Genomic DNA, 21791 nt, shown 5'->3' with positions numbered 1-21791 from the left:
GTGGAATGTGAAATAAGATGGTCTTGAGAAGTCTGCATGATCCAAAGGACATTAAGATGCTGAAGATCTGGATTATTTTTCCATTCTTTGTTCTACAATACAGGCCTATCTGCTTCCTTTATTCCATTGACTATAGCCTCCAGACCCACAAAAAAGCTTGTTATTTGAATCCAGCCTAATTTATTGGGGGGGGGGGGGACAATGTATAATGTATAATGTAAATGTTGTTTGGAATCTCGGAAAAACCGGGTCGAAATTCCAAGTAGAAGCCCAAACCCTGGCAGATTGGGGCTTAAATGGAAGGCGATTCAGTGCTTGTTTGTTTCAGAGTTTATTTATGTATCCTACTTCTCTTTCAGGATGGATCTAAGGCTAAAGCAAAGCAAATTATAATTCTTTGCAAAAGAATGTTTTAATGGAGAGACGTTAAATTTGCTTTATTGCACCTTGTACAACGAAATTAAATGCCATCTTCAGTGTACGTTATAACTATAAAAATAAAACACAAACACTTCACATTCTATACAATTGAATTGAAAACCCAATATTCCATTAGTATTGCACTATACAGTAGAATTCAATATAGTTACTTCCCTGGGATAGAAGCTGTTTTTCAGCCTATTTATCCTTGTTTTTATTATCCTGTACCGTCTGCCAGATGGTAAAGGTTCAAAAAAAGGGTGCCCAGGATGAGGTGGAACTTTAAGAATGTGTAATAGACGTGTAATATACATTCAGTCTAGTGGAAACAATATAATCAGTGCCATTCGTTTCATCTCAAAACTGCACAAAGAGACTTAAAAATGGAAAAATGAATGCCTGTCTGCACTAATGGCAATTTCTGTTCAGGAAGATTGCAAAGAATAATGTTTGAAACAAAATCTGAACTAAGATTAAAAATATTGCTGAACTTCTTAAAATGGGTGGTGTCACAGAGTGAAATCTTTTCTATGACTTAAGTTATGGCCAACTAGGCTGATTCAAAAGACCACCAAAATGGAGTGTTTCCAAGAATAGTACATCTGTATAAGTAGTTGGTAAGGAAACAATGCAAACACTTAAGAGAAGATTTGATGGCTATAGTAGACAATTTTGAATCTAGTTTATTCAATGTGTTCAATCCAGTATACATAAGAAGGGGATGCTTCAGAAACAGGTATCAGAGGACTAAATGGTCTAAATATAGTAATTGTAGAAGAGGGTTGAAATTCCAGACTTGAGAAAGACAAATAAGGTAGCTGCATAACCCCAGCTGCTTTCAATCATATTTTTCAATCTTATATATTTATATATAAATACATAAATATAAAATATATAAAATATTTATATATTTCAATCTTAAACTGTCTACTATTGACCTCACTCCATTCCTAAGAGGTCTGTAAGGGTCCCTGTCCTAATGTCCCCATTTATTCGTATCCATTTCATGTATTCATAATGTTTATACTTATATGTGTTATCTTATACATGTTTGACAAATAATAAAAATAAATACATAAATAAATTGAGCTTAGGTGGCTCAAATGCCAAGCAGGTTCTCTCGCCCGGCTGCGCAGAGCAGCCGGCGGACCAAAGGGCTTCTAAGTCCTCGCGCTCTCTTACCTTCCCGCTGGTTTGTTTACATATTGTTAAAGAGCAGAGACGTCACCGCCGCCTATCGTCGCATTCCGGGGAGGAGTCCTTCCCCATTGGCCGTAGAGAGGGGCCAATCACGAGCCCGCGGAAGGAAGCCGAAGCGCAAAGAGAAGGCTGGCTAGCTCCGCCCACTGGAGTGGTTCACGATACCCTGAGAAAGAGGGTGGGTCGCCGCTCTGGCAGCTGGCGGGAAACTCGCGCTTATTCTGGTGCTGCGATCTGGTGAGCAGTGAGTGAGGGGACTGGGTGGAACGAGCCAGGGCGTGGGGAGGGGGAGGGGGAATTCGGAGCTCGCCCGTCGGCTGAGGTGAAAGACGATTCAACGTTAAGGGCGCGTGGTTAGGACTTCCGCGCGCGAGGGGGTGAAGGGAGATAGAAAGAGAGCGAACCAGCGGCAAATGTCGCCCCCAAATTAACGCCCCGAAGATCTGTTGCTCAGTTAAAGTGGCGGCGTGAACGGTCAGAAGGCTGGACCGGTGAGATGCGCGCTTTGGTTAAAACAGGAGGCGGCGGTTCCTGCCTAAGGACGTGCGCTTTTCTCCTCCTTTGTCAAGCGCCTGTTTGCCAACCGAGTCCTTGTTCTGTGTGGTTTTGTGGCAATGGACAAGATACCGACTCTGCTGAAAAAAGAGAAGGAGAGTAGCCCGTTCAAGGGGAATTCCTTCTTCCTCCGACCCTGCAAACCGTGCGTGAAGTTGTTTACGGTTGGGTGTAGCGTCAAGATCTTCCAGAAGCGACTCGCAACGATGCGATCCGACACTACCGATAACGGGGCATGTTGGGAAGTGTAGTTCGAATACACGGGGCAGTTACAATGCTCGTGTCAATTCCACGGGAGATTGTTTTTGAGATTACCTTTCTTATTTTTAGGCCATTCATAATATCTTTATTCAGATTAAATCTTTTGATTTCTACTGGGGTTCATTTTTGTGATGTCCTTCTGTGATTGTGGGCTTCCTTAATTGCCCCCAACATGCTGAAAAGTGGGTCCTATTTTCTCTTATTGGAAATAAATCCCATTTAACACAGTAGGGCTTAGTTTTGAATAGGTATCTAGAAGTTTGTATTACAGACAGTCCACTGGACTTACAACAATTCATTTAATGACTGTTCAAAGTTGCAATGTCACTGAAAAAAGTGACTTATGACCGGTTTTCACACTTGCAGCATCCCTATTGTCACATGATCAAAATTCAGAAACTTGACAGCAGGTATGTATTTATGATGGGGGTCATGGGATCAGCTTTTGCAACGTTCCTTCAAGCAAAGTCAATAGGGAAGCTGTATTCAATTAATAACCATGTTACTAACTTAATTGCACAATTCACTTAACTGTGGCAAGAAAGGTTGTAAAATAGGGCAAAATTCACTTAACAGCTGTCTTGCTTGGCAGCAGAAATTTTGGGCTCAGTTGTGATCGTAAGTCGAGGACTACCTGTGTTATATTCTTATGATGGCTTTAGCATCATATTCTATTTCTTTAATGAGAAATATAACTGCCTACCCTTGTTCCTTTCCAAGTAAATGTGTTTTAATCAATGACATTGGTTTACATTCTTTTTACATTGATGTGAAAGCCAGTCAGAATTTTTGTATAACCTTTGAACAAAATTTTGTAAGTTTGAGTACTGTATTGTAATACCTAAATTATTGCCATTCCATCTATAAAGTAGTATGTAGTAATTATAGACTTTATATAGTATATCTTTCTCTTTAGTGGTAGGCTATAATGTCATATTGTTTTAAGAATATAATATGTTTACATATTCTGCATTTATCCTTAGCTGTCTCCATTTTGCAAGTATTTAATGTATACTGTTTGTGCAAAAACTTTAATTAGTGGCACAGAAGAATCACTAGGAGTGTTCTGCAAAAAAAGTGTATATATAATTAATTCATATTTCAGTTATTGGTAGCAAATTATTGGAAAATATAGATAAAATATAAAATAGGTTTACAAGCATTGCATACCTTAGTCAGATAAGGAAACTCAATCCCTACTTCCACAGTGCTGTGGCAAATCAGTCTTTCTGATTATTTGATATCTATTAATTGCATTTTTCCTTGTTTCCTCCAGATTACACAGGATGCCAAGTTGGGCCCTACCACTACCACTACAGGCTTACTCTTTAGTCTTCCCATATGTAAGTGAGTCAAGTCATTATCTATACTACACAAATTTTATTGTGTTTTGTGTTTTTACTGGTCAGTTAACTGGTTTTGAAACTGAGTTTTGTATATTTTGAGGTGCCAAATTTAAGTTTTGCCTTACTCCATTGGTATGTTATGAAGATATTATCTAAAAATCTGCATGATTGCCTTCTTGGGTAGCAATATCCATCAAGGAAATTATCCAATGTTTTGTTTAAACATATATTTCTTTTCTCTATTTCTGTTGAGGACCATATCTGACTTAATATGCATTCTAGGTTTATGTGCTATTCATAATAATAAATTAAACTTATATGAGACTTGTGCCTTGATAGGAATATGTCAATTTACTTCCTTTTTGGCTTAGATACCTCGATATGAGTAATCCAGAGATAAAGAAGATTAATCTCCTAGAGGTTAAATTTGTGGCTGATGAAGATGTTCTGAAGCATATCTCTGAGGATGCAGGTATCCTTAATTGCTTTTGTTTATTATTATTAGAATAAGGTGACTAATTCTGAATTTTCCAAAAATATTAATATTAATATTTTAAATGTTTATATAAATATTTATATTTATATAAATATCCTTACATATTTAATTACATCATTTTAAAAGCAGTGGCTTTTTCTGTATTTGGAGAAATTAATTACCACTTAATCCTCTGAAAATGTAATGTGAGAGCAAGACAATGCTGCTAAAGTATTTAGCAATCTTTCAATAGTAAGTTAACTGTGATGAAATTAATGTCATCAGTATGGACAACTTTACGACAAAAATAAGACTTCACAACAGCACATTATCTTTCAGTGTAGATATATAGAGACAAAGCTTTGCCTTCAAGAAGTTTTGACAACTGACTTTTCTTGTAATAGTAACATTGTAATGTTACTTAAAGTAATTGTTTCATTTTCTTTACATTCTTATCAACAATTATCATACAGCTTTATTTTTCTAGAATGTACAGCTTCCCTGAAAAAGATCGGTTTTCACAGACATACAAAAATTGTAACTGTTGAAGAATTTTTTTCTTAAGCAGTCTTATTGCATTTTCAGGTCTCAAAGTTCGTAAATTAAGTGTTCCGCCTACACTTGATATTAAAAAATGGATGAAAAATCTGGAGAACAGCTCCGATGATGAAGCCCAGGATATTTTTAAAGAACAGGATTACGTAACTGCCCTAGACGTCCAAGGTACTTCAGGAAACATAACATTTTCACAGCCATCATTATGCGGATATTTACTTCATATTATGCATGAAAATATTCAATATTTTGTACATAATGCCACCAAGAAATTAGATACTCATATTCACGCTTAAAAATAAATGTTTATATTGCTAATAAGATATAATCTGTTGTTGGACATAGAACTTCTATAAATCTTTTACTGCTTCCCTCTAAAGGTTTCTTCTAAGGGTTAATTGATTTGTATAGATATTATTCCCCTGTCATGGTCAGATCACTCATGTCTCCGGCTAGACTTCCCTGGCGCTACCCTCCACCGCGAGGAGGCGGAGCCAGTTTGTCCAAGCTGGTACCGCCCCAAGCACCTGATGGAACCGGATAGGTTCCAGACGGAGCTTGGGCCACTACCTGTAGCCCTGACCCGCACTCGGTCGGAGGACCTAGTGGCCGCCTGGAATAGGGCGACGGCTGGGGCCTTGGACCGGGTTGCGCCTTTGCGACCTCTCCTACGGCAGCGACCCACCCGGGCTCCTTGGTATACCGAGGAGTTGAGGGTGATGAAGCGCCATAGGAGACGTCTAGAGAGCAGGTGGAGGTCCTCACGCTCCGAGTCTGACCGAGCACAGGTAAGAGCCTATTTACGGACCTACCTTGTGGCATTGAGAGCGGCCAAACACAGACATTGTGCCGCTCTCATTGCGTCTGCGGATAACCGCCCTGCCGCCCTGTTTAGGGTGACCCGCTCCCTCTTGTCGCAAGAGACGCGGGGGGCACCCTTACAGGGAAGAGCAGAGGAGTTTGGGGAATATCTGCAGAACAAAGTCGCTCAGATCCGAAGCGGATGGGCCCCCTCCAGTGGACTGGACGGGCCGTCAACAGCGAGTCTTGTGAGACCACTCTGGGAGGAGTTTGACTCTGTTGCCCCCAAGGACTTAGACAGGTTGCGTGGACGGCTGCGACCCACCACATGTTCAATGGACCCGTGTCCCTCCTGGCTGGTACTGGCATCCTGGGAGGTGACACGAGGCTGGCTTCTGGGCCTGGTGAACGCCTCATTGGGTGAGGGATCCTTACCAACTGCCTTGAAAGAGGCAGTGGTGAGGCCCTTACTCAAGAGGCCTTCACTTGACCCAATGCAGCTAGCTAACTATCGTCCAGTCTCCAACCTTCCCTTCCTGGCGAAGGTTGTTGAGAATGTGGTGGCGCAGTAATTTCCACGTCACCTCGATGAATCCGACTATCTAGACCCACGCCAGTCCAGCTTCCGACCCGGGCACAGCACAGAGACAGCCTTGGTCGCGTTGGTTGATGATCTCTGGAGGGCCAGAGATAGAGGTTGTTCCTCTATCCTGGTCCTATTAGACCTCTCAGCGGCTTTTGATACCATCGACCATGGTATCCTATTGCGCCGGCTGGAGGGGATGGGAGTCGGAGGCACCGTTTTACGGTGGTTCGGCTCTTACCTCTCCGGCCGGATGCAATATGTGTTGACAGGGGGGCAGAGGTCGACCCTGAGGCCACTCTCTTGTGGGGTGCCGCAGGGGTCGGTCCTCTCGCCCCTTCTGTTCAACGCATATGTGAAGCCGCTGGGCGAGATCATCCGTGGTTTTGGGGTTGAATATCATCTGTACGCTGATGATACCCAGCTGTACATCTCAACCCCAAGCCACCCCAACGAGGCTGTCGAAGTGATGTCCCGGTGTTTGGAAGCCGTCGGGGTCTGGATGGGGGACAACAGACTCAAACTCAACCCTTCCAAGACTGAGTGGCTGTGGCTACCGGCACCTCGGTTCAGCCAGCTAACTCCATCGCTGGCCATAGGGGACGAGCAATTGCCCCCTGTGGAACGGGCGGGCAATTTGGGCGTCCTCCTAGATACCCGGCTGTCAATGGATGACCATGTGGCAGCCGTGGCAAGGGGGGCGTTCCACCAGGTTCGCCTGGTGCGCCAATTGCGCCCCCTACTGGACCGGGATGCCCTACGCACAGTCACTCATGCGCTGGTGACGTCTCGCCTAGACTACTGTAATGCTCTCTACATGGGGCTTCCCTTGGGACGCGCCCGGAGACTGCAGCTAGTCCAGAACGCGGCCGCGCGGGTTGTCATGGGGAGTACCAGATACTCCCACGTAACACCACTCCTGCGCGAGCTGCACTGGCTGCCTGTGGTTTTTCGGGTGCGTTTCAAGGTTCTGATCACCATCTTTAAAGCGCTCCATGGCACAGGACCTAGTTACTTGCGGGATTGCATCCTCCCACATACATCCCTGCGGCCAATTCGCTCTCACAGGGAGGGGCTTCTCCAGGTGCCGTCCACTAGGCAATGCCAGCGGGCGGCGCCAAGGAGTAGGGCCTTCTCTGTGATGGGCCCAACCCTCTGGAATGACCTCCCCCCCGCTATTAGAACCACCACGGACTTCCGCTCCTTCCGACAAAAATTGAAGACTCACCTGTTCCGATTAGCTGGCCTGGCATAATGATAACTGTTATAACTGTTACCTCCTGGAAATAGACTTTTAACTGGTATTTTAAGGGTATTGTTTTAAATTTAATTGATTTTAGGGGTTTTAAAGCCATATTTATATTCTTGCTGTACAGTTCTTTTAATTCTTTTAACCTCCTTCATATTTATTCATCTGTTTATCTATTTAATGAATTTTACTGTGGATGATGTATTTGCTGTGTGGACTGTACACCGCCCCGAGTCCCTTTTGGGAGAGGGGGCGGTCTAGAAGTGCAAATAAATAAATAAATAAATAAATAAATAAATGTATATTTTTTTAGAGTCAATGAGAAATGGTTCCAGTGCAAGTGGTGGTGATGTCTTTCCATTCCAAACCCCAAAACGCTCTAATAGGATGGCAGAGAGAGGCATGTATTGTGTTTCATGTTCTGTTTCTTTTACATACATAGGTACTTCTATATCTCTATACTAGCTGTACCCGGCCACGTGTTGCTGTGGCCCATTCTGGTTAAATGGAAAAGAAAGAAAAGAGAAAGCGCAAGTTTCTAATATGTTTAATTTCACAATGCTTGTTGGTATACAATATTTTTTGTTGTTCCATTGTGTGTGCAGATATAGAGATTGTCTGGTTTGCCAACTCTAGAACATGCAACATATAATTGTCCATGTGAGAAACAATCCGTGTCTAGATCTAAACCACACAATTCTAAAGATTGGCCCTGAGCTTTATTGATGGTGATTGCAAATGCCAATCGAATTGGGAATTGCAATCTCTTAAATTGAAATGGCATATCCGTTGGAATCATAGGAATGTGAGGAATGAGGACATCTTCACCTTTGAAAGGTCCTGTCAAGATTGTTGCTTCTACGACTTTGGTCATTAATTTTTTTTACTGCAAGCCGTGTGCCATTGCAAAGCTTTGGCTGGTTGATTTTTCGCAGCATGATAATTGGCACGCCGATTTTCAATTGCAGTACGTGCGGTAGTATCCCTGGCAGATTGAGTGAATTCAAAAATTCTGTTGGATAATTAACCACTTCATCTGCTTCCACAACAGTGTCAACGGACTTGTATGTGACTGCCTCACTTTGAATGTTAGACTGACTAATATTGTTAAGTTCGTTAGACGTCTTTGTTTTTGTCCGCAAGAATAGCTCGTTCACTCAGCCAATTGTGATTCTTATAATTGGTTTGAATATGGGGAAATACTTTTCAACCAATTCTTCTTTTGATGTCACTAAATTACAGAAGTTATGAGGCAATGAAATTCGTCCTGAGGTCAGATCAACCAGCACTTTTCTATTCCCAATTTCCAGCAATTGATGTGAGAATATTTCAGCTGATCGATCGTTTTGCAGCTGGACAGACATATTTGTAGTTAATTTTAATGTCTTTACGTGTCACCACAAAGTAGAGTATTTCAGGCAAGCATTTATTTCGTCCGCTGGTGTCGATCGAGGAATTACAGGTAATGTTTGCCTAAAATCTCCTGCAAGCAATATTAATGTGTTCCCAAATGGTCTGATGTTTCCTCGCAAATCTTGCAATGATCGATCAAGAGCCTCGAGTGATTTTTTGTGCGCCATTGTGCATTCATCCCAAACCATAAATTTGCATTTCTGCAATACTTTTCCCATGCCAGATGCTTTGGAAATGTTGCACGTGGGAGTTTCAATGAATTGCATGTTCAATGGAAATTTCAAAGTGGAATGAGCAGTTCTTCCACCTGGTAGCAATGTTGCAGCTATTCCCGACGACGCAAGAGCTAAGGTTATGTCATTTTGGGATCGAATTGCTGCCAGAATCAATGTAATTAGGAACGTTTTACCAGTTCCTCCTGGCGCATCTAAGAAGAAGATTTCTCCAACCCCGTTATTGACAGTTTGCATTATTTGATCATAAATGCCATTTTGCTCAAGTGTTAGCTTAGGAATATTTGATTGCACATATGACAAAAGATCACCTGTGTTGTAATTTTGTTCGCGACGCAATTCTACATCGAACGAAGCAGCAGCAGATCGATTCGGTGATGGCATTTCCAACTGATTGAGAACTTTGTTCGCAATTTCTAAGCACAAATCTTCAATCATTATCAACGCTTCGTTGTAGATTTCTGATGTGAAATCCATGTTCATATTTGAATTTTCCTTGTGTATTCGATGGAAAATATCCTCAGCCATGTGCGATTTATATTTCTCCCATAACTCTGTTTGAGATGAATGAGAGCAGGCGGTCAATATGATTGCAAACAATGCACGGATTTGATTTGGATGTGACATGTTGCACGTGTCATTAATGCAAACATCTCTGTCTGTCGTTCTCCAATAAATTCAGAGCTTGACATGCACTGCGGAAAGTGGCATGTGTAACGCCATTGACAATTTTCAATTGCTGGAAAGACGTTGGACCGGGCACATTTACCAACAGCATGCGAAGAAAGAAACATTCATCTTGATTGGTATGCACAGTGTACAGTCTGCCTATCGTAGTTTCTTTGAATATGCCAGGTTGCCCGTTGACTCGCTCTCTTTGTTTGCGTCGTTGAAATGATTTTCTACTCGCATTCCATGTGTAATACGTAGGCACTTCCAAATACAGCAGTGTTTTCGCAAATGCGTCATTTTAACATGAAGAACGCAGTTAACGTTGTAGCCAGTGGATTCAGGGCTATTTGTTGCACATTTGCAGGTGTGAAATAAATGCGTTGTCCATTTTCTAGATGTACTGCTAAGTGAACAACAGCTCGACTTTGTTCATGTATGGGAAATGAAAGAATTCGCCATACAGCTTCATTGCTGCTTATGTATCTTCCAGCCTGATACTGTGCAATTTCATCGATATGTATGACCGCATTTCTATCACTTCTTTCTGGTTGCAGGCCAAAAACTGCCATGTCGCTGCCTTTATTCACGTACTTACAAATGTATTTGATCGATTTAACGGAGTTACAGTATTCGACGTTTATGTGCGCTTTGTATGTTTTTAATAGCAAAGGCGAATATGGAACAACCCACTAGTTATCTACTTCAATGTCATTGTTTCGCATTTGTATGGTTGCTTTTACCGCCATCTTCTGCTGATCTTCTTCTGTATAAAGGATATCCATTGTTTCCTGTAACTGTGTTGGATACTAATGCTCGAGGATATCGCTTAGAGCATTTTCTGTCTATCATGCATGGTGAATTTGGATTCAATGTACTGCAAGGTCCATGTATCATATTTTTCATCACAACTTCATGCAAATCCTTATCGATGTCAGCATCAGGTATTTCAGCACATATTACATCGTCGATTTCATTTGAAGTGATTTTGTTATAGAGCCAGATTAGTATATGTGCGTGTGGCAATCCTCTCTTTTGCCATTCCACTGAGTACATCCAACAGCGCACAGACCCAAACACTTCATGTTTTACCATGAAATCCATCAGCGATTTCAGCTTCTGTCTGAAAACACGTGCTATGATGTCATGCCTATCCACCGGCAATTGGCCAGGAAGTAAGAGCTGTTGTATATCGCCGCAAGCTGGATTGCATGTGAATGTAATGACTAGGTCTGGACTCCCGTAGTGACGAACATACACAATTTCATCTTGAGCGTACTCATGCATATGACGTGGACTGCCTGTATATGAAGATGACAAAATCGTTAGTCTTCCAACGTTAGTTGTATTACCATCATTTATAACTGCACCTCGCAAATGAATGTATTCTTCAGAGCGAAGCTTGGTCTGATTCAAACGGATGAATAGCAAATGTTCTGTTTCGATTTTTATATACATATCTACGATGTATTAGTGAAAGAATTTACGGCTTTTCAAAATGTGATTGTTTTCATTCTCTCGAATCAGTCGGTATGAATAATAGTTCATTGCGCTGCATTTCATATTTGTTTCTTCGCCACTGACTGATTTATCATCATAACGAAGTGATATCCATCGGCACCATCCCAAAAAATGATTGGATATTGTAGGGCATCGTAGCATCGATGAGTTTCTGCAACTTTTGTCAATTGATCGTTTCTCCGATGAAGAACAATATCTCTAGGTTGGAATTGATCTCCGACTATAACAATTGCCACTTCGTCTATAGTTGGAGCATTGAATCTTCGCACATGTTCTCCAGCAGGCATTTTGTCAACATGAATAACAATCTTGTGTGTATCAGATGGCATCATGTCAATTGCTGTTTTGAACAAACGCACTACATTGGTTTTTTTTTGTGAAGAAGTTCTTGCAGTTGGGAAACGATGAACCTTTATATGCCAGTAGAAATTCCACAGCGTGCATTCAATTCATCATTGTCATCACCGATGAAATACATTTGTAGGAATTTATGTTGACCATCTGGGAACGGAAGCAGGGAGCTGCCTTTATGATAGATTTGTCCTTTCACTTTGAAAGGTGGCATGAATTGAAGTGTTACTATTTCTGTGCCGAACGACGTCATTTGGAAGCATGAGCTGTATTTCCTGATGTTAGATAGGAAATGCTTTGATTCGGCAGTATATCTGGTAAGCAAAGTTTTTAATGGCTCTGGCGATTCCGATGAGAACACGCTGGCTCAAACTATAATCATCGGCTGGGTTGTACTGGAATGCAAGGCGATTGTAATCGCGTGATTGCTGAGCACGGAGTTGTGTTTGATGCTGAACTGCTGTTTCTCATTGACATCTTTCAGCCAATCTCAGCCTGTCGCGTTCATTCTATTGAGAATGAAAGAGATCTGAAGCTGCAGAACGTGATGGCCGTGCTCGCAACCGTGCATTCTCAAGCCTGGCTGCACGTCACTCGGCTGCTTCCTCGGCACGTATTTGAGCCATTCTTTGTCTGTTTCACTCGTTCGCTGATGCCCATTGTTCCTCAGTTTGATTTGCAATTACTCGTTGCATTGCTTCCGCTCCGCAAGGACGACAATCTAAGTTTGATTTTCTGCGAGGCATTATTTGAATGAAGTAAAGCAGAACGATTCCACTGAAAAAGAAAGAAAGTTATAACCAAAAAATATATAAAATTGCAAAACATACATACATCCCTGCGGCCAATTCGCTCACACAGACAGGGACTTCTCCTGGTGCCGTCCACTAGGCAATGCCAACGGGCGACACCAAGGAGTAGGGCCTTCTCTGTGATGGGCCCAACCCTCTGGAATGACCTCCCCCCCGACATTAGAACCACTACTGACCTCCGCTCCTTCCGGCAAAAATTGAAGACTCACCTGTTCCGATTAGCAGGCCTGGCATAATTACAACTGTCCCTCCTGGCAAATGTATTATTAACTGGTTATTTTAGGGGTATTGTTTTTAAATTTATTGTGTGTTTTAGGGGTTTAAAAACTTATATTTATATATACTGGCTTTGTACAGTTCTTTTAATTCCATTTTAACCTCCTCCATTCCAACTGTACATATTCAACTTTTTATTGTATTTTGATGTATTTTGCATGGACTGTACACCGCCCCGAGTCCCTTTTGGGAGAGGGGGCGGTTTAGAAGCACAGTAAAATAAATAATAATAAATAATAAATTAAAAAAGCAAAAACATGAACTGAAAAACAGGAAAAACATGGTAAATGACACAGCTGAATTCCAACACAATGTCACACAAAATAATTAAATAAAAATGAAAATTAATGGAAATGTATGAAAAATCAATATAACAATGCAATCGGAAACATTGAAATGGAATCGTGAAATATTTAGTATAGCGTGTGTTGCTTTTACATCCAGCAGATGGCACTGGTTTTCAAAAAAGCATGTTTTTACAAAAAAGCATGTTTTTACCTGTCATAGGTGTGACATCTATATAATATACGTATATAAAAACATGCGCGTATTCGAATGCAACGTTGTGTCCAAATTTCAAAGCAATCGGTGAAGAACTTTCAGAGATTTGAGATTTTGAACAAACATTACATTTTTATTTATATATAGATGACTTGCTTTCCCATGGATTCCTTTAAAAAAACAAAATCTGCTCTGAACCCACAATCCAAGTCTATCAATCCTATGAGTACCAGATTCCATGAGTATGTATAAAATACATGTAATTAGTCCTGTAGTGTTCACCAGTTTTGTTGGACTGATGAGATTTTACAGCTCCACAAAACTAGCCCTTTGTTAGTTTATATTGGAGACCAACCTGTTGTGGCCCAGCAGGAGCCGTTGGAGCTGCCACCAGACTCCGACAGCGAGGGTCCCTATGAGTCGGCTCTGGAGGATGTGGAGGACCCAGGGCAAGGTTCTGACTCTGAGCAGGGATCAGAGAGGCTGGTTGGCCACCAGGAGGCGCCTGAGGCATGGAGCAGCGGTGAGAGCCAAAGGAGGGGGGCTCCTGATGCCATGCCTTGGAGCAGTGGGGAGGAATCGCGGGACAGTGAATCAGACATCAGCAGGGAGTTATTAGATGCTCGTTACCGTTGCGCCCACAGGCGCAAGGAGCAAGTGCGCAGTTACCGGCGGTGAGGGCTCTCAGCTGCTGATAAGTAGACTCCTCTCCAGTCTAGACTGATTATGCATATGCCCTTTGCAGAAGTCAACAGAGGAACTATTGGGAAAGTTCCGTCTTGTGAGCTTGGCATGCTGGATAGCTGCTATCGTGTCTCTGTGCCGGAGGGTTCTGAGAGTCTTGTCGTGGTGGATTGCTGCCAAGGATCTGTCTGTCTGTCTGTGCAATAAATCCTGTTGAAGTAGTTTTGGGTCCGGAGTGTGTTCTGTGTTGGCGAGGGAAGAAGGGGGGTCAGCAGCAACCATTCCAGTCTGGAAGAGGGATCAAATGAGAAATTAGCACAGACTCTTTACGTAAACACAAGAATGCTTTTGAATTTTATCTAGTCTTTCCCGGGCGAATCTACCTGTTTGCGAAGAGTTATGTGAAATTGACATAGAACAATAAAGCGCCAAGTTTGAACTTTACACATATGGGTCTGCTTATTTGTACCTGACAGCTTGATAGCTTGCTAAAAGTTTGCAAAATTCTAAATACAGCATGTATCACAACATTGTTAGTATTGAAATGTTTTAAAATAAAAAGCTAAACCTAGTGCATGCTGAGCTTTTTTTTAAACTGCCCAATAGCCAAAATGCTCAGGGTAATATACAATTTCAAAAACAGGAAATTAAATCCAAATTAAAACTTGTATGATAAAACCAAATAAAATACAAGATAAAAGCACCCTATATACTAAGCAGCAGCACATGTTAAAGCCAATTATATAGTTTGTGAAAGGATCTCCATTTGATGTCAGAGATATGTTAATGTGGATACTAATTCAGCCTTTTTGGGGAGAAAAATCCATAAATGGGGTGACACCCCAGAAGAGTATTTGTAAAAGAATTGTTTTGTTATTACTCCTAAAAAGTTCCTATAAGGTAAAGGACTGTTTAGGGAACCAAAGACTTTGAAAATCAAGATTGGTAAAATGTGTGCAAATAAATAAATAGGTAATAGGTATCAATATTTTTGTTGCCCTGGATATTTCTTGTGTAAGAATCATATTATTTACTGTTGCTAATTACTTTAGATATTGAATACATTTGTACATGGTACAGTGTCTATGCTGTCCTTTTGAGTATTTAAGTACTATTTGCATGCTGCTTTAATTGGAGATTTCTTTTTTACATTTAAAGTTTCTGAGCTAATTCAGAACTCAGCAAAGAATGCAAAACAAAACAGTTCGAAGAAGCTTGAGGAGAAAACAAACACTCCAAAAATCAGCAGTAGTAAGTTCTGTTAATAGTTTTTAAAATGTGAAATGAGATAGACAAGAATATGTATTTTATATTGCATGTATTTGTTGCTTAGCTGTGAACTTAAATTTTGTAGAATACAGAATTTGTCTTACAATTGTTTTAAAATGGAAAATAAACTGAATGCCGAATATAGAAGTACCATCCCTTACTAAATGAATGCCAAAATAAGGGTGCAATTTCCATCTGATCATTTCTCATATAACCATCATTTATTAAACTTGTATGCTGCCTGATTCTCAACAATTCTGGCTATTGAGTAAAATACCCAGGCATCTCTAATTATTCATATGAATTCAGTTTTTGTTATGAAGCCAGTATGATTTTGTGTCTATGAACACGGTGAAATTTTGCTACGCCGTCTAAAGCCAGACACCCTTTTAATACATTAATGATGTAATGATCAATTGCTTTATTTTGCTCCATCTGCTGTAGATTGTTAGGTATTGTGATCAGTGACCATAATAAAGATAGGTATGTGAGTGCCCAACTTCATTGTGAATGTTTAACAGAAATTGGAAAATGTTTATAATAACTGCTTGAAGGGGGTATTTGGAAATTCTGCATATATGATTATATACTTCCTACTGTACTAATTACTATATATTACTACATGATTATTGATATGCAGATTCCAAAGACTCCAGTCTTAGCCTCATTTCCATTATATTGTTTCTAATTGCAGAGTGGTAATAGATTGTAGTGTCCATAACTATGGAAGAAATGGCATAGATTAATAGCTGCATCTCAGAAGAAGTTCGTATCAGGTCCTACAGATTTGCTGATTATTGTGCTCCCAAATTCCTTGTCTGAACTAGCAGCAACCTAAATTTATTGAAACATTATTTACAAGGCTGGGCTATCTCTAGAATTCAAATAAATTGTTAGTAGCATAGAGTTTATATAGGGAAGACATTGGCAATAGACTTATCAAGGCAAAAAACTCCAATAGAAAAAATTACTATTGACACCTTTAGTTATAAAAAACATAGTTTGGTTCTTGCTTATTTAAATGTACAGTGATGACAATTGCTACTTGTATAGAAAAATGTGTACATGCTGCATATTAAATTAGGCTGAATCTGGTTTTAGCTGAAATGTATATTAAAATAATACATTTGAAATTGTGCCAAAACCCAAATGTTTAGGTAATCATAATCTGTGACTCAATTTTTAATTTTCAGAACGTTCTTCAAGCAAAGACCAGGAAGACGTGAGTGATATTTTTTGACTGTTAAAAATATCAATGTGATTGACTTAAACTTGGAAAATTGGGGCTACTTATGCTGACAATGTATTATTTTCTAATCTGCAGGTATAAATAGATTTTCAAATAGTTTAAGTATGTATTCAGTCTTAAGATACCTTTCTGAAAATTATATACAATAGTTAAATTTGGATTTTCTACTTCCTCCCATTTAACTATACCTGCCAGGTTTGCATTGGGGAGCTCCCATCTCTCCAAAATACAGGTGGAGGTCTATTAAGGCAGGGATCCCCAACTTCCTATACTAGACTATGGCCTGTTGGGAATTGGGCCGCACAAGCAGTGGCCGAGTGCATGAAGCTCCATTTGCAGAAGCATCGGGCACATGTGTGAAACCATCCCCTCTCCCATTTGCCACTGCTACCATTGTCACTGCCGGTCTGCAGAGCTGGAAAGATTGGGTAACCACAGTACCAAGGAAATCAGATACATATGTGATTTCCATTCCAATGAACAGATAGTATTATATATAAACAAAATCCATATATTGGGGGGGGGGGGGAAGGTCAATCATTTGACTAACATAGGAGACTTTACAGTTTTGTAAATTTTTGCATTTAGGTGGCTATTTTGTTAGGAAATACTGTGTTTCCCCAAAAATACAACTTGTCCTGAAACTAATGCCTTGCCATATTTTTTGCATGGGCAAAAATATAAGCCCACATCTGAAAATAAGCCCCCTGGACAACTCCCCCCCCTCTGGCCAGACAGAGTACCGCTCACCGACCTAGTGGTATCCCGAAAGCGCCAAGCCGTGGGAGCCAGGGAGTGGGAAAGGCACTCACTTTGCTTGGTACCTTCGGGATACCCCTAGGTTGGGGAGTGGCATTCTGCCTGGCCGGAGGGGGGAGTTGCCGGGTGGCTGCTCCCTTGCGAGCGGGCTCCCGAAGAGCCAGGCACAGTCTCAAGGATGAAACAGCCATGAGGTGACCACGCTCATGAGTAGCCGCCCAGCAAACCCCCTCTCCAGCCAGGCAGAGCACCATGCACTGACCTAGGGGATATCCCTTAAGCGCCAAGCCATGTGGTGCTCTGCCCGCCCCCCAGCTCCTGCGGCTTGGCACATTAGAGATACCCCCTAGGTCAGTGCATGGAGCTCTGCCCGGCTGGAGAGGGGGGTTGCGTGAGCGCCTGTTCTGCCCCCAGCTTGCATGCCTCCCAGTCTCACCATGCCCTGGCCTAGCTCTCCCTGCAGAGCCAGGGTGCCGGCGCCACTGCGCTCCAAGCATAACTTCTTCTCCGGCTTCCAAACTCCAAAACTCAAATGCCGAGTCTCCCAGCAGCGGCCGCTGTAGGAGTGCGCTCTATGGTTGTGGGCTGGCTGCTGGAAGACTCTCTGTCCGGCAGCCGGCCCACAACCATAGAGCGCACTCCTAGAGCGGCCACTGCTGGAAGACTCGCAGCCGAGTTTTGGAGTTTGGAAGCCAGAGAAGAAGTTATCCTCGGAGCACGGCAGCAGCGGTACCCTGGCCCTGCAGGGAGAGCTGGGCCAGCGCATGGTGGGGCTGGGAGGCATGCTTTTGGGGACGGAACAGGTGCTTGCGCAACCCCCTTCTTCAGCCAGGCAGAGCTCCATGCACTGACCTAATGTGCCAAGCCGCGGGAGCTGGGGAGTGGGCAGAGCTCCACGTGCCTTGGTGCCTTAAGGATACCCCCTAGGTCAGTAAATGGCACTCTGCTCGGCTGGAGAGGGGATTTGCCGGGCGGTTGCTCGTGAGCGTGGTCACCTCATGGCTGCTTCGCCCCTGAGGCTGTGCCCGGCTCTTCGGGAGCCAGTTCGCAAGGGAGCAGCTGCCCGGCAACCCCAAAACAATAAGTCCTCCCCCTATAATAAGCCCAAGGCCATATTTCGTGGGGCAAAAGAAAATAAGATCCTGTCTTATTTGGGGGGAAACACGGTAGAATATTTAGATATAAGATGTTGTTTGAGAATGGGATCTAATATACTTGCTATTCCTAACAGACTAAAAGAAATGATTTATTATCAAAATTATCTTACCGGACTCGGAAAAGAATGACAGGTAAGAAATAGTAGTTCTAGCTAACACAATTTAGTGACATTATGAGATATTTCTCCTATAATTTGCTTTCTAGTTCTAGCCTTTTGAGATTTTTAGTGAAGCTTTCCAAAGTCCTGACTTAATGTTTTAATACTAAATGTAAAATATGAATACCGGTGGTCTCGTGAGAAAATTACATTTTCTATCATACATCAAGACAATGCTGGCTGTAACATGTTGACTGCCTATGACAGTCATAGCTACAATGTAGTTTACAACTGCATTGAGTTCCATGAAAACTAGGTCAAAATTATATGAAAAACAGCCCAAAACTCACATGTGAGGAACAGAAGGGGAAACTCCTGAGAACACACGAGCTCTGTTGAATCAAATTAAAAATCTGTCTTGTCCAGCATTCTGCTCTCCCCCCCTCCGCAAATTGATGAAAAATTAATAGCCTTATTGTACTCTTGTTTTTCTAGAAAATGCTACAGGTAGCTCATGGGTTACAACCACTTGTTAAGTTACTGTTCAAAGTTACAATAGTGCTGAATGGGGAGAACTTATAACTGGTCCTCAAAGTTGTGGCCACTGCAATGTCCCCACAGTAATGTCATGATTTGGGTACTTGGCAACTGCCTTGCCATTATAACAAATGCAGTGTCCTCCGATTATATGATCAACATTTGCACTCTTCCTTGTTGGCTTTCCAAATGTAAAATCAATGGGGAAACCTGCAGGAAGTTGCAAGTTGCTCCAGTTCCCATCGCTTTTTTCCCCACCTGCACAGTGTAGTGTCCACCTGCAATACCAGGCCACCAATAACTCTTGCCTGTCAGCCTGTTTGCCTGAGACTCCTGCCTCTACCCATGCCATGGTCATGTGATGTCCTCATTTAATGGCCCACACAGTCTTGGGGTTATGATTATAAGCTAAGTATCGTGATGTCACATTTTACAACTGCATCACTTTAGCAATGGAAATTCTGGCCCCAGTTCCATCTTAATCCAAGAACTACCTGTATTCTAAACTATTTTTTTCCTTTTTAGCCTTAAACATGTGCTCTGATAGTGAAAGTGATTATTCTGCTTCAAACCCTGAAGAAGAAGGGGATGATGCTTGCTCGGTATCTGCTGATGAAGCTGTTCTTCCAAAAACCCCAATCAGATCCCAAACCTCTGCTGTTCCACCTAGCAAGGAAACATCTGCTAAGAAGCTGAAGAGATGCATTTCTGTAAGCATGCTCAGAACTCAGTTTGTTTCCAGGGTACAATGAGTACAATATAATGTCTTTTAGAAGCAGTTTTCTCTGCGCTCAAAAGTAAATCAAATGCATTTTTCCTCCGAGTAGTTTTGGAAAAGTGTTTTGTTATAGTTTAATTTATCTAGCTTTAATTCTCCTGACTAAATTCTGGAGACAAATTTGCTAAATCTTTCCATAAGGTTTCATTTAGTGTGTAAATTCTTGGTTTGCCTTCCTAATTATATCCCTAAGTGAAATAAGTTGTATCCTTATGCAAAGTACCTTTTAAGTGCAGGGTTACCTTTTCTGTAGTTTATATAAATGTTTAACAATAGCTAAAATTAAACACATGGGGAAAGAATGAAACAGTAAAAATGGAATGGAAACAAGTTTATTTTCTTTATATTTCTGTAAGTGAAAATATAACATGCAAAATGTTTGTTTTTAATAACCGTATATACTTGCAGATAAGTCAAGAATTTTAGGTTTCAAAATACATCAAAAAATTGGGTTTAGCTTACCTGCAGATGGACTTATCCACCAGTATATACACTAATATTTTAAAAAAATACCTGTTTATTCTTGTAGATAAGCCCATTTGTGGATAAGCAAACCCTTACATTTTTATTCAAAATAGCATGAAAAATTCATCACCAGTGGGTAAGCTAGTTGTAAAAATTAAAACACAAAAATTTTGAGAGTCAGCATATCTTCTGGTAACACATTTTTATTTTATTTTGGTTAAAAAAAACATTGGTCAGCTTACCTAAGGATGAACTTTTCCATAAATATATATGGTACATTTTTTATCATTAGAGGAATTTAGATTAATTTCAATATCCTGTTTTCTATTGTGAAGTTTTGCATATTATTAATTAGTTCTCAGCCATCAATTTATTCTTCAATTAATGTTGCCAGAAGATAATACTTATTCTTCTGTTTGTTATCAGAGCAATTTGGTGGAAGAGTATTTTGAAGCACACAGCAGTTCTAAAGTTTTAACCTCTGATCGAACACTGCAGAAGTTGGAGAAAAAAAAACTGGATCAGGTAAAGTATGTACTAAGTATGTGCTAAGAAAAAGATTTACCAGTATTCACACAATATCCCAAACATTCAATTATAGTTTACATACTGCATAATGTTGTATCCTCTGTGTATTTAAGCTGTCACTTTGTTTGATCTTGAAAAGCTAAACAGTAGCATTATCTAAGTACAATGATATATTCCTTCGAATTTTTGTACCAACTTTCCTAATGTTACTGCTTTTTAGATACCTGAATAGGATGTGCAGAATTCATCAATTGAATCCAGTCACATCCTTCATCATACTATTCCAGAATTCTCTGAACCATGCTGTTCTGGAGCAATTCAACAGACTCCAGAAGAAAACACTCTAGGTTAAAAAATATCCCAGACATTCTGTTCCCAAATCCATGAGTTTTGCCCAATGCTATCGTGTTTCCCGAAAATACAACCTGTCCCAAAACTAAAGCCTTGCCACATTTTTCGCATCAGCAAAAATATAAGCCCACCCCCGAAAATAAACCTCCTGGACAACCCCCCCCCTCCTGCCAGGCAGAGCACCGCTCACTGACCTAGCATTATCCCGAAAGTGCCAAGGCGCAGGAGCGGAGGGGGAGCGCTCACATTGCTTGCCGCCTTCGGGATACCGCTAGATTGGGGAGTGGCGTTCTGCCTGGCCATTGGGGAGAGTTGCCGGGCGGCTGCTCCCTTGTGAACTGGCTCCCGAAGAGCCGGGCATAGCCTCAGGGGCGAAGCAGTCATGAGGTACCCATGCTCACGAGCAGCCACCCGGCAAATCCCCTCTCCAGCCGAGCAGAGCGCCATTCACTGACCTAGGGGGTATCCCTAAGTTGCCAAGCAATGTGGCGCTCTGCCTGCCCCCCAGCTCCCGCGGCTTGGCACATTCAGGATACTCCCTAGGTCAGTGTATGGAACTCTGCCCAGCTGGAGAGAGGAGCTGCGCGAGCACCTGTTCCGCCCGCAGCCTCACCAAGCCCTTGCGCACTTCTCCCAGGGGCACCGCCTGTTCCACCTGCTCTGAGTATAACTTCCAAACTCCAAAACTTGGGGCC

At 41.6% G+C, this 21791-nt stretch overlaps 1 protein-coding gene across 4 annotated transcripts in view; it reads left to right on the top strand.

The window, feature by feature from the left end:
• The first annotated feature begins 1692 nt into the window (after nt 1-1692).
• ORC2 (origin recognition complex subunit 2) overlaps nt 1693-21791 on the top strand; it is a 37123-nt gene continuing 17024 nt past the window's right edge. The window contains exons 1-10 of one of the 4 annotated variants that reach the window (XM_081938755.1): nt 1693-1798; nt 3713-3779; nt 4154-4254; nt 4843-4980; nt 7759-7845; nt 15064-15156; nt 16368-16396; nt 18414-18471; nt 19500-19684; nt 20644-20742. In XM_081938755.1, coding sequence (XP_081794881.1) covers nt 4164-4254; nt 4843-4980; nt 7759-7845; nt 15064-15156; nt 16368-16396; nt 18414-18471; nt 19500-19684; nt 20644-20742 — 780 coding nt within the window. In that variant the 5' untranslated portion in view covers nt 1693-1798; nt 3713-3779; nt 4154-4163. Of the gene's footprint in view, nt 1858-2090; nt 2112-3712; nt 3780-4153; nt 4255-4842; nt 4981-7758; nt 7846-15063; nt 15157-16367; nt 16397-18413; nt 18472-19499; nt 19685-20643; nt 20743-21791 lie in introns of those variants that run through there. The other 3 variants (XM_081938754.1, XM_081938757.1, XM_081938756.1) reach the window with 3 other exon arrangements.

The sequence above is a fragment of the Natrix helvetica genome, assembly GCF_964273705.1.
Source record: "Natrix helvetica genome assembly, chromosome: 1".
NCBI classification, from domain to species: Eukaryota; Metazoa; Chordata; class Lepidosauria; order Squamata; family Natricidae; genus Natrix; species Natrix helvetica.
The sequence above is the reverse complement of the archived record's forward strand: the minus strand, read 5'-3'. Positions and strand labels throughout refer to the sequence as shown.